This window comes from Cercospora beticola, chromosome 6, assembly GCF_033473495.1.
Source record: "Cercospora beticola chromosome 6, complete sequence".
NCBI lineage: Eukaryota > Fungi > Ascomycota > Dothideomycetes > Mycosphaerellales > Mycosphaerellaceae > Cercospora > Cercospora beticola.
Window position 1 is genome coordinate 1122801 of NC_088940.1, and position 13236 is coordinate 1136036.

At 55.0% G+C, this 13236-nt stretch overlaps 6 protein-coding genes across 6 annotated transcripts; 1 reads left to right on the forward strand and 5 right to left on the reverse strand.

The window, feature by feature from the left end:
- Nucleotides 1-206: 206 nt before the first annotated feature.
- RHO25_009552 (uncharacterized protein) lies at nt 207-683 on the reverse strand (the record flags this gene model as incomplete). The annotated part of the gene is made up of 1 exon (XM_023601083.2): nt 207-683. The coding sequence occupies one exon, from the start codon at nt 681-683 to the stop codon at nt 207-209; it is 477 nt and encodes a 158-aa protein (XP_023453448.2).
- Nucleotides 684-1111: 428 nt separating this feature from the next.
- On the forward strand, nt 1112-3922 carry RHO25_009553 (uncharacterized protein; the record flags this gene model as incomplete). The annotated part of the gene is made up of 1 exon (XM_023601084.2): nt 1112-3922. One exon carries the CDS (start codon nt 1112-1114, stop codon nt 3920-3922), a length of 2811 nt encoding a protein of 936 aa, XP_023453447.1.
- Nucleotides 3923-4848: 926 nt separating this feature from the next.
- On the reverse strand, nt 4849-6113 carry XYL1 (NAD(P)H-dependent D-xylose reductase (XR); the record flags this gene model as incomplete). The annotated part of the gene is made up of 4 exons (XM_023601086.2): nt 4849-4878; nt 4932-5825; nt 5881-6040; nt 6097-6113. 4 exons carry the CDS (start codon nt 6111-6113, stop codon nt 4849-4851), a joined length of 1101 nt encoding a protein of 366 aa, XP_023453455.1.
- A 670-nt stretch (nt 6114-6783) lies between these two features.
- On the reverse strand, nt 6784-7419 carry SBH1 (Arf guanine nucleotide exchange factor sbh1; the record flags this gene model as incomplete). Its single annotated transcript, XM_023601087.2, has 4 exons — nt 6784-6818; nt 6873-6968; nt 7055-7259; nt 7417-7419. The coding sequence occupies 4 exons, from the start codon at nt 7417-7419 to the stop codon at nt 6784-6786; spliced, it is 339 nt and encodes a 112-aa protein (XP_023453453.1).
- A 754-nt stretch (nt 7420-8173) lies between these two features.
- On the reverse strand, nt 8174-9404 carry RHO25_009556 (uncharacterized protein; the record flags this gene model as incomplete). The annotated part of the gene is made up of 2 exons (XM_023601088.2): nt 8174-8850; nt 8903-9404. The coding sequence occupies 2 exons, from the start codon at nt 9402-9404 to the stop codon at nt 8174-8176; spliced, it is 1179 nt and encodes a 392-aa protein (XP_023453452.1).
- A 2757-nt stretch (nt 9405-12161) lies between these two features.
- Nucleotides 12162-13006, reverse strand: RHO25_009557 (uncharacterized protein; the record flags this gene model as incomplete). Its single annotated transcript, XM_023601089.2, has 3 exons — nt 12162-12629; nt 12693-12867; nt 12975-13006. The coding sequence occupies 3 exons, from the start codon at nt 13004-13006 to the stop codon at nt 12162-12164; spliced, it is 675 nt and encodes a 224-aa protein (XP_023453451.1).
- Nucleotides 13007-13236: the final 230 nt, after the last annotated feature.

Here is a 13236-nt window from a genome sequence, read left to right on the forward strand (position 1 = left end):
CCAGTTTTCCTGATGGTATACACTTCTGGTGAACCGCATCTCAACTTCTATCAAGCTCTAAGTTCCCCTGCTTGGGATGTTGGCTCAGACTGCCTTTCGGGAGCCTTGATGGAATAGCACATGCCTCCGGGACCATCCGAAGCAGAATACAGGGAGCACGCCGTCTGGATCTCCTTATCCTGAAGTTTATCCGGTGTGCCGTGGTCTCACAACCTCGTCAAATCGATGCCCTCGACGGTGCCATAAGCTTCGAAGAGCCAGTCCCCGTTCTTGTTGCGCCACCATACTGACTTGCTCACAAACTGCCGCACGATTTCTCTGTCATGGGGAGGGTGGGCAGGCCCACGCAATTCGTAGAAGGCAAAATTTGTTGCGAAGTCGCCTTTGACGCTGGTCTGTGATTCTATCAAGGTTGCTTGCGCATGGTCTGCAAAGGCGGATTTCACTCCTTTCCACCAATTGACGTATTCTTCCAAGCTATCGAATCTGCTCGGGCCGGAAAGGTGAACGTCCACATGGAAAGCCGGCGAAGCCCATGATGACCAGGGAGGTTTGGACACATCGAACTGGTGGTTGTTGATGGCGAGGATGATATCTTCTTGTCGTGAATTGATTATGTCTTCGATGGCGGCTAGCTCGGCGGACTTTGCAGCGGGAGGTTCAGAGCGAGCACCCTGTGTCATCGTGAATGTGCGACTGCATGGACTGCATCGATGCGAGGGCGAGTAGGGAGAAGTTGCGGTGGACAGCAAAGGTCCGCGGAGAGTCATGTAGTGCGTTCGTATCGCCTCGTAGCTTGAATTGGCAACCTTGCTGAGCTATATCGACGCTTCGAGCGAATGTTGCGAGTGCGCACCCCTGAAGCAGCGGAGCTTCATCAGCCTTAACCGGCGCTTGGTCCCAGATCATGGCTTTAGTGCGATGAGGGCTTGTCTCGGCGTTATTGATGGCAAAGTAATAATTCTGTACGACGGCATCCGAATAATGTGAGACGGAACTGCAATAAGCGCAAAAGTAACTAGTGGGACGACAATGATGTCAGCCGCCTAGACCATTCCGTTGCCGCAACACTCTCCTAACATCGACATTGCAAAAAGTGTATTACGATGCCATGGGGACATTGACCGCCGGCGTACCCCGGCTGGCACAGCACTGCGAGCACAAGCTGCCCACCAGCTGTATGCTATGGGATGCGCATTGTTGTGCCTGTATAGACGAACGCCCACATAGCACTTCGTATCGAACGTACATTGACGGCGTCGGCTTCGTCGCCCGCGGCTTGCGATGGCAGCGATACTGCAGCAGCTGTCGAGCCTATTGGGACCATCGTATTGCCGCATGTGGCCTGCGCCCCGACGAGACTCGCATACCAGAGCGACCAGATCAGGGCGATTTCCTTGCGCGGTGGTATGAGTTCTATCAGGGCTATCGGCTGGTGAGCAAGGATGATGGCAGCGAGGAGCGAGTGGCCGTTCTGGGCGAGCCCTTGCGCGAAGTGTCGCCTGGGGTGCTGCCGCGGACGCTGGAAGAGCTGAGGGAGGGACGAGAACGCAGCGAGATGGAAGAGCGCGAGCGGGCAGAGGCCATCAGGCAGAGACAGGAACGGGATTCCGTGCAGCAGGAGGCGCCCGCAGGACCATCGCTCGAGGAGACGCTCGACCAGCTGTTCCAGGCGGCGAGCGTGGAAGAGGCGAACACTGCGCAGAGTGCACCGAGCCCTGCGCACCGGGTGGAGCAGCACCGCGAGCCACATGCGGCTCCGCTACAACATGTGCACGGACAAGCGATGGTGCCGGCTGGAACGCGGAATCGAGAATATCAGGCACGACGCATTGCGGCCCTGCGGCGCGAACTGCACCGCATGCGAAGTGGTATCGAGAGGGTCATTTCGGGTCTGCGCGACTTGGGTGAAGACGTGCCAGACCATGGCGAAGCGTCCGACCGGCTGTCAGATCTGGGACGAACACTCGATAACATTGCAGGCTCGGCACCGCAGGACGTTGCGAATCGCGCTCTTGCAAGCGTCAATGCCCTCACCGAAGGCACGGCCACCACGCAGACTGATCGTGCATTCGCCAGCTTGCAGGCTCGTGTAGATGAAGCCCGACAGCACGTGGACGAAGCACGAAGGAGTCGTGATCAAGCTGCCACCGAACTGGACGTGGCGGAGAGAGACTTGCGATCATCGCAATCACGACTGAGGCAGCTGCAGAGCGAGCAGCGAACGACAGAGAATTACACGCGCATCTTCGGCACCCGCGAAGAAATGGCTGCTCAAGGCGAGCAGTATCAGAGTCCCATCGGTGGCATGTTTGAGAGAGCCTACGAGCGCTTTCGCACCGCCGAAGACGTACGCCGGGAGGAACGCACCCTAAGGCAAGTACTTGCGGACGAAGAAAGGGCGGGTGGCGAAGATGTCGCGAGCCGTCTGGCAGAGCTGGAGGCACGCGAGCGAGACGTCTGGGGCGTGCCTCATCCGCCTGGATCGCAGCAAGATCGTGGAATCTTGCGCCAGATCACGATCACCCATGATAGGAACTCCACCTCACAGGCAATAACATCGAGCAGTCAGCCTATCAGAGAGTCAGAGAGCGGCCTAGAGCCCCGGGGTGAAGAGGTCGCGCTGGAGCAGTACTATAGCTTGCTTCGCCGCCAAGGGTGGAATAGCGAAGCACGCGCGGCTGAGCCTGTAGAGCTTGAAGCTCCAAGCAACGAAGTGCCAGGGGATCTACCGGAACTCCCGGCCGATACTACTACCATCACAATCGTGGGGGGGCCACCAGGTGAGTCGCTCGACCCTGAGCCTCATGTCAACAATGATCGCGGCCTCGACGGCATCTTCATTCTCACAGCACTGTCGAACAACGAATCTCTACGCTCAAACTTGCTCGGCAACCCAACGGTGAGCTACATCGAGCACCTTCTTGGGCAAGTGCGAGGAAATAGCTTGAGCCACTCGGATCGAGAGACTATCGAGGGCTACTTAGAAGACAGTAATGTCATCTGGGGAAGTGGATTGCCTGCTGAAAGACTACGCCGACGCCGTCAACGCGGCGAGACCGTCAGCTTCAACGAGATGGCGCACGAGATCGCTGCTAGTGGAACGATCATAGTACACGATGTCGAACTTATGGCCGGCGCTTTTCAGACGAGCTCGCATATCAGACGACGTTCTGGCACTACCCTCTCCGAGCAGCTACGAATGCTGTACAGACTGCAAAGAGGCGAGCGCACCTCTGAGGACCGAGCAGTGTTGGTGCGTATGCTGCAAAACGAGTCGACTTTCGCTCGTGCCAAACACGTCGTTGAAGAACAATCAATTCCATCCGCCGCATCTGGCAACGCAGCTGAGCTGGATCGAGAACGTCAGCAGGCAGCACGCGAGGGTGACCACTCTCGAACGGAACTGGATGCTCAGAGAAGAGCCACGCAAACCCTCGCACTCGCAGCAGGAAGAGTCGCAATGCAAGCCACTCCAGCTGAATTGATAGAACGTATGGCCAACCGCGACGAAGCTACAAGAGCAGCCTATGAACGCCTGCAAGCGAATGGTTTTGCCCCGACCGCCATGGGTGGGGCCCAGCCCTATCGACCCTTGAGCATCGACGACTTCATCGGTGGCCGTTCTGACTCCGATACAGACTCGGACGATGAGGCGAAGGGACTAGATGCCAGAAACACAGGACGTCCTACAGAGCCACTGGCCGAAGAAGACTTGAACGTTAGGCTTGATTGTCAAGTCTGTTACACGCAGCTTGCGGATATCGCATGCCTGCCATGCGGCCACTTGGTGATGTGCCAATGGTGCAGCGACCAGCATTCTCCCACTATGCCGCACGATCGAACACGTCCCCGAAGAGCTGCGGCATGTCCCGTATGTCGAAAGCAGATTCGACAAAAAGTTCGGGTATTCAGACCTTGAAGTCATGATGAGATACGACGTAAGGATCAAGACTCGTATCTGCGAAATCTGAGCACTCATGTATGCTCCTGGTAATATACACGACAGTGATGCGTACTGTCGACCGATAGATACCCAATAATGATACAAATCATACTCCATTACACGACGTTTCCTCTCTCTCAGACTGGCCCTTCAGACATCTTTACCGTCCTTTCCCAGTCTCCTCAACCTCCCCAGTACCGTTCTCTACCGTCCTCTCCAGGAGAGACCCGCCATACTCAAAATTGTGTATGCTGCGAAGCTCTATGCTGCTGCTCCTTGATCCTATCACTTCGCCTCCGCAATTTCTCTTCTTGTCTTGCCAATTTTGGTCGATCTGTCAAGTCTTTCCGCAGCTGTTCGTTCTTCGAAAGTCGCTGCTTGCGGGCTCTTTTCTTGGAGAAGGACATTGTGTCTTCGTTGTGGAGGTTCCGCGGTCTTTGATGATGTCGTCTGAAATCGTTTTTGATGGAGGTGTTGTGGTTTTAATTTGCTATGTTTGATGTATTGTATTCATGTATTATATCTGGAGACCAATGATCAGCGAATTTCACGCAGCACTATATACCAGCACCATCGTCATTTCTATAAGGTGAGCTTCGAGCCCAGCCTCGTTCTGTAGCAAGGATGCCATGTCTGGACAGCATCGTTTCTTGAGTCACACGCGGACCCTTGGGCGTCATTAGGACCTGACTACGTCAACTATGCCCATGAACTCGATCAAAAGAGGTATGTGAAAACTTGGCCAGACTATGAGGTGGCTATGTTGTCGTGAACTTTATCGTATTCTTCGTAGTGTTGATCTATAGTGACATTCCTGACGATCGCAGGATTTCTACACGCAAGCATCTTGGTCTTTCCACAAAAATCTATACGCGACAGGCACATCTTCTTCCTATGTCTGTTTATGCGAAGATTGGAACATCGATGCCGTACTGTATCATTGTTAGCTTTGTCCAACTTTCGCATCACATGTATTGGGACTCACGTTGAGAGGGTTGTTGAATCGCAGGCCCTTGTCGAGGCCAGAGATCTGCTTAATCTCATCCTCGGACAGATCGAAGCTGGTAACGTCCAAGTTTTGTGCCAAACGCTCCTGGTTGTTGCTCTTTGGGATAACAGCAATGCCACGTTGCGTAGCCCATCGCAGCAGCACTTGCGCTGGCGACTTTCCGTGCTTGTCCGCGATGCTCTTGATGGATGAGTGCTCGAACAGAAGTGGGGTGTCCTTGGCCTTTTGCATGTTGAGTTCGAGGAATGACTGAGGACCGAATGAAGAGTACGCGGTCACTGCAATGTTTCGGCTCTTGCACAAGTTGAGGAGGTCTTGCTGCACAAGGTATGGGTGGTGCTCGATCTGGAGGGTGTGTGGCAAGGTCTTGGCGTAGCGTTCGACATCAAGAAGAAGTCCGCCGTTGTAGTTCGAGATACCGATGGCCTTGATCAGACCCTCATCGTACAGCTCTTCCATGGCGTGGTAGGTTTCCTCGAGTGGTGCCTTGCTCAGCGAGAGCTTGTCGTTCTCGTCGAAAAATCCTGGTGGGTAGCGGACTGAAGGGTCGACGTACTTGAGGGCAATTGGGAAGTGAATGATGTACAAGTCGAAGTAGTCGATGCCCCAGTCCGCAAGCTGCTTCTTCGCGATTGGCTTCACGCGCTCCTTGTCGTGGAATGAGTTCCACAGCTTGGAAACGATGAAGAGCTCCTCACGCTTCACGAGTCCATCCTTGATAGCGCGTGCCACTCCCTGGCCAGCCTCCACCTCATTGCCGTAATCACAAGCGCCGTCGAACAAGCGGTAGCCGGTCTTGATGGCGTTGTAGACCTGATCAGCGCAGGTGTCGTTGTTCACCTTCCAGAGACCGAAGCCGACAAGTGGCATCTACTGCGATGTCAGTACTGTTTCCAGCTGCTCGTTCTTGCCATCGAGGACTGACCTCTTTGCCATTGCTCAGCTTAACAGTGGGAGAAGGCATCTTTGAATATGACCTGGTCGATAGATGGGAATTGATCAATTGAAGTCGTGGAAGAGCTGGAGCTCTGGGTGGCGTGATCGCTGGTAGATGAGAGCTGCGAGAACTGAACAGAGCAGTTGTTCTGAGCGAAAAGGTCAGTTTGAATGCGCGAATAGCTTGTCGCGTGGCGGTTCTAACCTTCTTATAGCTTGCATTGCCCGGAGCAAGAGTGTGGCACCCAAGAGGCCCGGCGGCTCTGCGGTGCCTCTGGGCTATTTGTTTGCTCGGGGCACTAACATTTTTGCCAGAATGCAGCACAACAGCTTGCTTCTGAACTTCGTCATTGGAGGGGCTAAAGCGTTCGGCAGTCGCGACGTGGAGGGCACGTTCGGGGGCTCCACTCAATAAGCATTGGCGCGGCTAAATTGCTCTGAGAATCAGACATACATGCAGGGCAGGCCGCAGCACATCACGCAACAATGTCCACGAGCCGGCGGAATCCTCGCGTGCGGCTGCCCATGCGGAATGAGCGTGTGGGATGTCATCGCGGGCGCCTCATACAACGAAGCCATTCTCGGACCGCCTGGATCTGTGGGATCGAACTGAACGGTGCATCTGTAGTCATAACTGAATAGGATAAGCCTCCCTAGAGACCCAACATATGATTTACAAAGTGCTGAGGGCTCAATACCGAGCCGACTGGATCTGGGAGCAGACTTTTCCTCTCGAGCTCCGTAGTTCAGACCTTCGTCCGTTTGTCAATGGCCTCATAACTACAAGCCACATGGCCTCTTCCAACGCCGTACTTTTCTTCGCACCTCGCAGCCGACTGCTATGTAGGAGAATAGTGAACCATCTGGTATATTTGATAAAGTGAAATGCCTTCTACGACGAGAATCGCTTTGTGAACTTCGCGATGACTGCAAAAAGATCAGTATTTGCAAGCGATCCAGTGGCTGCTGAGAGTCTCTTACTGTGCAATGCGACCACGGAGATGATGAAACCGATCGAAAGGACCATAACGACAAAGGGGTCGACCTTGAGTCCTGGCGATTCGTCCGTGTACAGTCCTGTTCCGCATGTTAGCACTCCTCCAATTGACAACCTGCACAGCGACATTATGTGACGTGTGTAGAGAATGGTTGTGGCCACGTACTCAACATGGTGCTGCTGCTGCCACCTGCTCCCGCGGCTCTTGTGCTTGCTGGTCGCGCATTGGCGATCTTGTCGGCTCTATCTGCGGCAGCCTTCCTCCTGATCGCGGTCGCTGGTCCACCTGGGGCTTTGGGCGAGGCTGCTCGTGCGGTCGTGGAGCCAGTGGTTGGGTTGGAGTTGATCGGGGATGAAGGTCGTGGCGAAGACTGAAGAGGCATCCACGTCAGTATTGATGAGTCTTCGCTGTCTGTATCAAGTGCTCGAAGCACGCGCTATAAGTGGCGCCTGGGAATCGCGTGCATCGCGGTTCATTTGCGCAGGTTCAGGTGTTGAAGCCGCATGGGGGTCCCCAGAGATACTCACCATTGTGGGCGGTTGCGTCGCAAAGCGATCTCAATTTGACGAGTTGTTCTACGAGCTGGAGCGACTTGGATCGAGAAAGTGGTGCGTGTCCAGTCGGTGAATGTTGGAATTGTCTCGTGTTGTGCACACTCGCGGTTGAAGGAGAGGACACGATAGCTTCGGCTGGACTGCACATTTGGCGGCAGAGCCGCATTCTTGGCTCCAAGCTGGAGAGGGTCCGACGCTAGTCCTGGTTTGAGTGACCCCAACTGCCTCTTACTTCTTACTTCTGAGGCACACTTCGAGCATCACTCGGCAATCACATGTCGCGCCCCAAGAACCTGACTTTGGCTGTATCTCAGCTATCGCTGCAAAGATATTACTCGCAGACCCGCCCCAGATGTGAGAATATGTTTTCAAGCAACCCGAATGCCGTAAACACCTCCCCAAGCCGTCCTCCGTCCACTACGCATAGTGCGCATCCAATATGTACCAATGGGATATCTTCTGCTAAGCCATGCCAACGATGCCCAGCCACAACACCAAACCGCACCAAATCAAAGCATGCAACGATTCACTCCCCGAGCGCTTGCTCATGTCCCGAATGGCCCCGAAAAAATGCTGACAACCATAGAGCACCACAAATTTTGCACCTTCAGACCCAGGACACCAAATTCCACATGCCATGAATGCAGCAACAAGAGAAACTCCGCCGCTAACCCATCGTCAACTTCTGTTGTTTTCAGCTGTTGTGAGCTCATTTCTTCGTATGAGAGATTCAGCCCCATACGGACGGCTGAACAGAAAGGTTTTTGCTACCGGGACCCCACGTCCCACTGCTGCTGCCCCAATTTCCGAGGCCGCTTGCGCCCTCCTTGTTGAGGGAGGGGTTAGAGGCTGCTGAGGTCGAGCGTTGATCATTTCCCGTGTTCGCTGGCCTATTGTCGCTGGCGTTGAAGCCGTAGCTGAGCGAAGAAGGCGTGAGCGGTGTTGTGGATCGCTTTCCGAGTCCAGGAGCTTGCGCTGGCCTCGTACCGATAGGAGCAACGCCGGCTGCGCTGCCTTTGGATACACCAGTGAGTGGTGGCGACTCGCCGGGCGAGGAAGTCGAAGTCCGGCTACTCTGTTGTGCATCGTTTAGCAAACCAAATTGCTGAACAGGTGGATTCGAGACAGGAGATGCAGTACTTTCAGCGCGATCACGCGGCGGCATTTGCACTGATCCATCTGCTCCGCTCTGAGCTTGCCCAAACGGATCGAATGCCAATGGAGAAGGTCCGCGCCCAGCACTCGATGTGCGTGCATCCTGCGAAGGCGCTCTGGTTCCGTCTGCGTTGTACAGGCTGGAGCCTTCGCCATACAAGGCACGATGTTGACGAGCGATCAGTTCGCGGCGATCTTCTTCGCTCATGGTTGCAGGACTAAGGGATCGATCCTGCGCTTGCTGCTTGCCGCCTGTGCTCCGTGTCAGCGAGATCCCTGCGCATCGTCGACTTGCCCGACTCACTCCTATTGTACTGCTGCTCCTGATGGTAATTTCGAAGCTCGCGCTCGCGCTGCGCAGCCATCCTACGCTTGGCCTGCAACATCTGCTCGGCTTCACTCGGCTGTCTTCCTGGAAATCTCTGGCCCGCATAGTAGCCTTGCAGTCCTGCAGAGCCCGGGCGATCATTGCTGAACTCGCTGCTCACGGACTGGTGCCGTGATGGGGTTCCGCCCAGCCTCGGGTCACCACCATATTCAAAGGGGCGGGCTGGCGTTGGCATGCTCTCCCTCCGCCCCGGCCCTCCTGCCCCGGCCATCACTGGCGTGGGCAACCACTTGCCGCTCTTGATCAGATTGTCCGTTGCCCGCTCAATCTCTTCGAATTGCGACGCGAATGCATTGGCGTCGGACTGATGCGACATTGCGGATCCGGAGGCGGAGCGTGAAGGAGGTGCTTGCTGTTCCCATGAAGGCTGGCGACCCGGCGCGGCCCAGGAGCTTTCGTTGTTGTCGTAGAATGACATGGTCGTCCAGAAATGGTCGTAGAAGGACGGATCGGATTAGGGTATTTGGATCCGTATCGAATGCAGGGAATAGATGTATCGAGTTTTCTTCAACTGTATGCACACGCAATCAGAACCGTACCTCCACACGTTCCTCCCTCCCCAGTCGTCCCCCGAAATCGCGCGTGCTGGTGGTGGGAATGCCGCGGGTAAATGGCGAGATCAGAGTCTGAATGCAGCCGGCTGGCGGAGGGTCGCGAGCGCAAATTCTAGGGTGTTGTACGACGTTGGGACAGACAATGCAGTGCGTACCTTCTACGACGTGGGCGGACGGGCGGGATGGGCACGAGAAAGGAGCGACTCACGCGGCGCAACAACGACGGAGGAGGAGAGAGACTCGGCAGAAGCAGGCAGAGGCAAAGGGCCTTTGAGAAAGCAAATTGAGCTCCGCTCTGCCTTCGGGCCCTTGGAGGCCGTCTTCTCTCGGCGCGTCTACAGTGTCGATTAATTTCCGGGCCACCAACGCCTCCACTGTTTCTCACTCGACCCGTCACATTTGTATGGCGATGTGCTGCCCGTCAACGTCGCCAGTGCGAATGGGCGCGGCGGATGCCCGAGGCACGTCTGCGTACCGTGTGCAGCAGTGGCCCATCGACGACATCGCTGCGCGTGTGGTATCCATGTCTGCTGCCGCGACACGGACCCCATCTCACGTCCCTCCACGCCGCAAGCCTCCCTAGCAGCAAAGCTTGACCCCCAGCGGTGCCAGTCGCTGCTGCTGCGCTCGAAAGCCGCGGTCTGCCATGTTTGTTGCGCACGCCCCGCTGGACCTCACAGTGCGATCCGCACTTTCACCTGCCATCTGCGGCAACCACGGGCGACGACATGCCCTCTCGCGAGCTGCGTGGACAGTGAGAGCCAACTCCAACGCATCTCGAAATCCATGGTGCCCGCGATATGCCCACCATCGCCTGCAGCTGTCCGATAGCTTCATCGACCCCGCGCACGACGAGCTTTTCCATGAGTGAATGCGATGACCAATCCGCGACACCATATTCACCGGGCTACAACGACATTGGGAGAGGAACACGCTGCGCACCTTGCAGGAGCTACCACTCGGCACCAGCGCGGCGATACGCACGATGCCCGGCGGCCGCATCACATGCACTGTCGAGAGCAGGTCAGGTAGCAGTGCATGCAAGTAGCACGCGTGCATCGTGCATGCTGCGCTGCTTGTCTGCCGTACTCTGACCTGCCGATCACTTGTCTCCTGTACACCAGATTCGGTGGTACAGCAGCTGACAGTCATCCGTATTCTCTGATCCATATCGACCCTGCTCCAACTGCTCACGAGAAAATCAGGACCTGACGCGAACTCCCGTTGCTCATCCTGGGGGAGGCAAGATGCCTCAATCACTAATACGTTGTACTGAATCACGTTAGCAGACCTCACGTGTGCGGCAAGTCCTCCGCCTGATCAGAAGACGTATGCAGACTCCATCCGTCTTTGAACGACCCCTGGTGGTTCGAGTGGACGACAATGCTTGATTAATGATTGAAACGAGGAGCAGCGTTCGCAAATCCTGCTTTTCACCTCGTTTAGTTATTGATACACAATCAAGCGCTCGACGGGATGCCTTACATTCTTGCACGGCAAGGAGGATCGTGATTGAGGATCACGCGTTTCGGGCCTGCGACACACTGTCTCACCCGCGACCTTTCGCTTGGACTACGTGTAACAACATCATGGCTGTCAAGGGACGACATCCAACAGGTACGAGCATTCAGTCTCTTGTCTTAAGAAAGCCACGCCCCGTGCTTCGTGCGCGAGCGCGAACGTCCAGCACATTTCCTACTATCACATTGAAGCTTGTCTCGAAATGATCTCCTATATGGTGAACAAGCAATGCCGTCTCCTTCAACAGATCTACTGCCGCTGGCGACATCTCCTTGACCAGCTGAGCTCCAACAGCTCATTGCACACGGAAGAGCAGCCTCGAAAGACCAAATCGAAAACCATGTACCGAGTCGGTCTCGCGGACCTACCGCCGGAGTTGCTTCTCGAAGTCATATCCTACCTTCCGGCCTCCTCCCTGATCTCTTTCAAACTCTCGAGCAAGCAGGTATATCTCTCCACGCCGGATCCGCCAGCCAACTGGCTAAAGACTGCGACCGACTGTCAAAGGATTGCAGCATATCGTGCTACACGTGAACGAAAGGAGTTCCTTGGCGGTCGCAGGAGATGCGTGCATTGTGGGATTGTGGCACCAGTTCGTCGCTTCATTGGAGATGCTCCACTGTGCAAATGGCACCAGGCGCGATTTATGAGCAGCTCGATCCCTCAACACATGGAGAGCTCGCTCAAAATTCGACTGCTACTTCTGACCAGGGAAAAGCAAGAGGCGGTGTGGATACCGATTAGGAGGATTTACTGTGCACATGAGCGTGAGACCATCGGCTGGCACATGTCCAAATGCTCATGCAACTGTGACAGCTGTGGGCACTTCGAAGTCGAGTGCTTGGTCAGGCTGTCGCCGAGCATGGACTCACCACAGATCTCGGAACCCACGGCAGATGGCAAAAGCGTTTCTGAGGAACACTGGCATGCAGCCAGATCAGGATGGGCAGCGAGAATATATCCACGGGAAATACTGGGTGAACCGCTGGCGGCACACAAGAAATTGGTGCCGATAATGCATTTGGAATCTCGTTAAATCATTGAGCTTGGGTATCCTTTCACATCAAACCATCGGTGTCCCGAACGCCAGATTCCTCGATCTATGCGCTTTCCAGTCTCGACTTCTCGTCGCTATATGGTGCCATTGATGGCTCGGGACTGCGACGCGGCTTCTCGTCGACAGATCTGAATGTCGATCTCGTGGTTGTCCTTTCTCCTCTTCTCTCGAGCTCTTTCCCGAACCTGCGCATCGTGAAGGCCAGCGAGCATTGTGCTGCGGTGAGGCATATTACCAATCCGATCAGTACGATCTGCACAGCGCTTAAAGCTGCGCGACACCTCTTTCTATTGCTGGTCTGCCATAGGTATTCTTTCTGGTATCGGACGGACGTCACGATGTCGTGTCTGAAGTTCCGAGGACTCCATGTCGGATCGTAAGTTGCCGTGCAGACATTATGGTCGTAGAAGGCTTCGAAGAAGAATTGCAGGATGAGCAGACGGACTATCGCAGATACGAAGGTGTCCAGCAGGAGGAAGTGTGCGAACGAAGTCGTGAGAGCGGGTCGCTTCTAACATTGATAGATTAGCTAGACATTACTTGAGAAGCTGCTTTTGTCCTGATATATGCTTACCGTCACTATCCCAAACAATCCGAGCACACTCAAAGCACTACCTGCCCATGCATAGAGCTGAATACTGAGGCCGATGTAGAGCGGATCGTCAGGTAGGTATGTGCATGAGAATCCAACCAGCACATTGTACACCAGCGACACAATGGCAATCGTCACTGGGAAGCACCTGCTGGTACTACAATAACCCAGTCAGTATATCTGCTCACGCGACTCTCATGTGCCACACCACCGAACACCACAAAGCTGTTGCTGGGAATGGCACATGGTGACAGGCACACCGACCTCTCGGAACCAGGATGATGACGCCCCGCCATTTGCCTCGTCAAGCTTCACGCGAGTTCCGGTGCCAGCCGGAAATGCTTCGACTGCTCACACGTCCAAAACAGAGAGGTATCGTGATTCAAGGTGTAACAAGACAGCACACAACGTGCTCGCAGAGCATGACGATAATAAGAAGAAAGAGAGAGGAAGAGCAGGAAGAAAGTAAGACCATGGAATCCACCCTGGTATAACTAAACGGAATGATGTCCAGATGACAAACTCT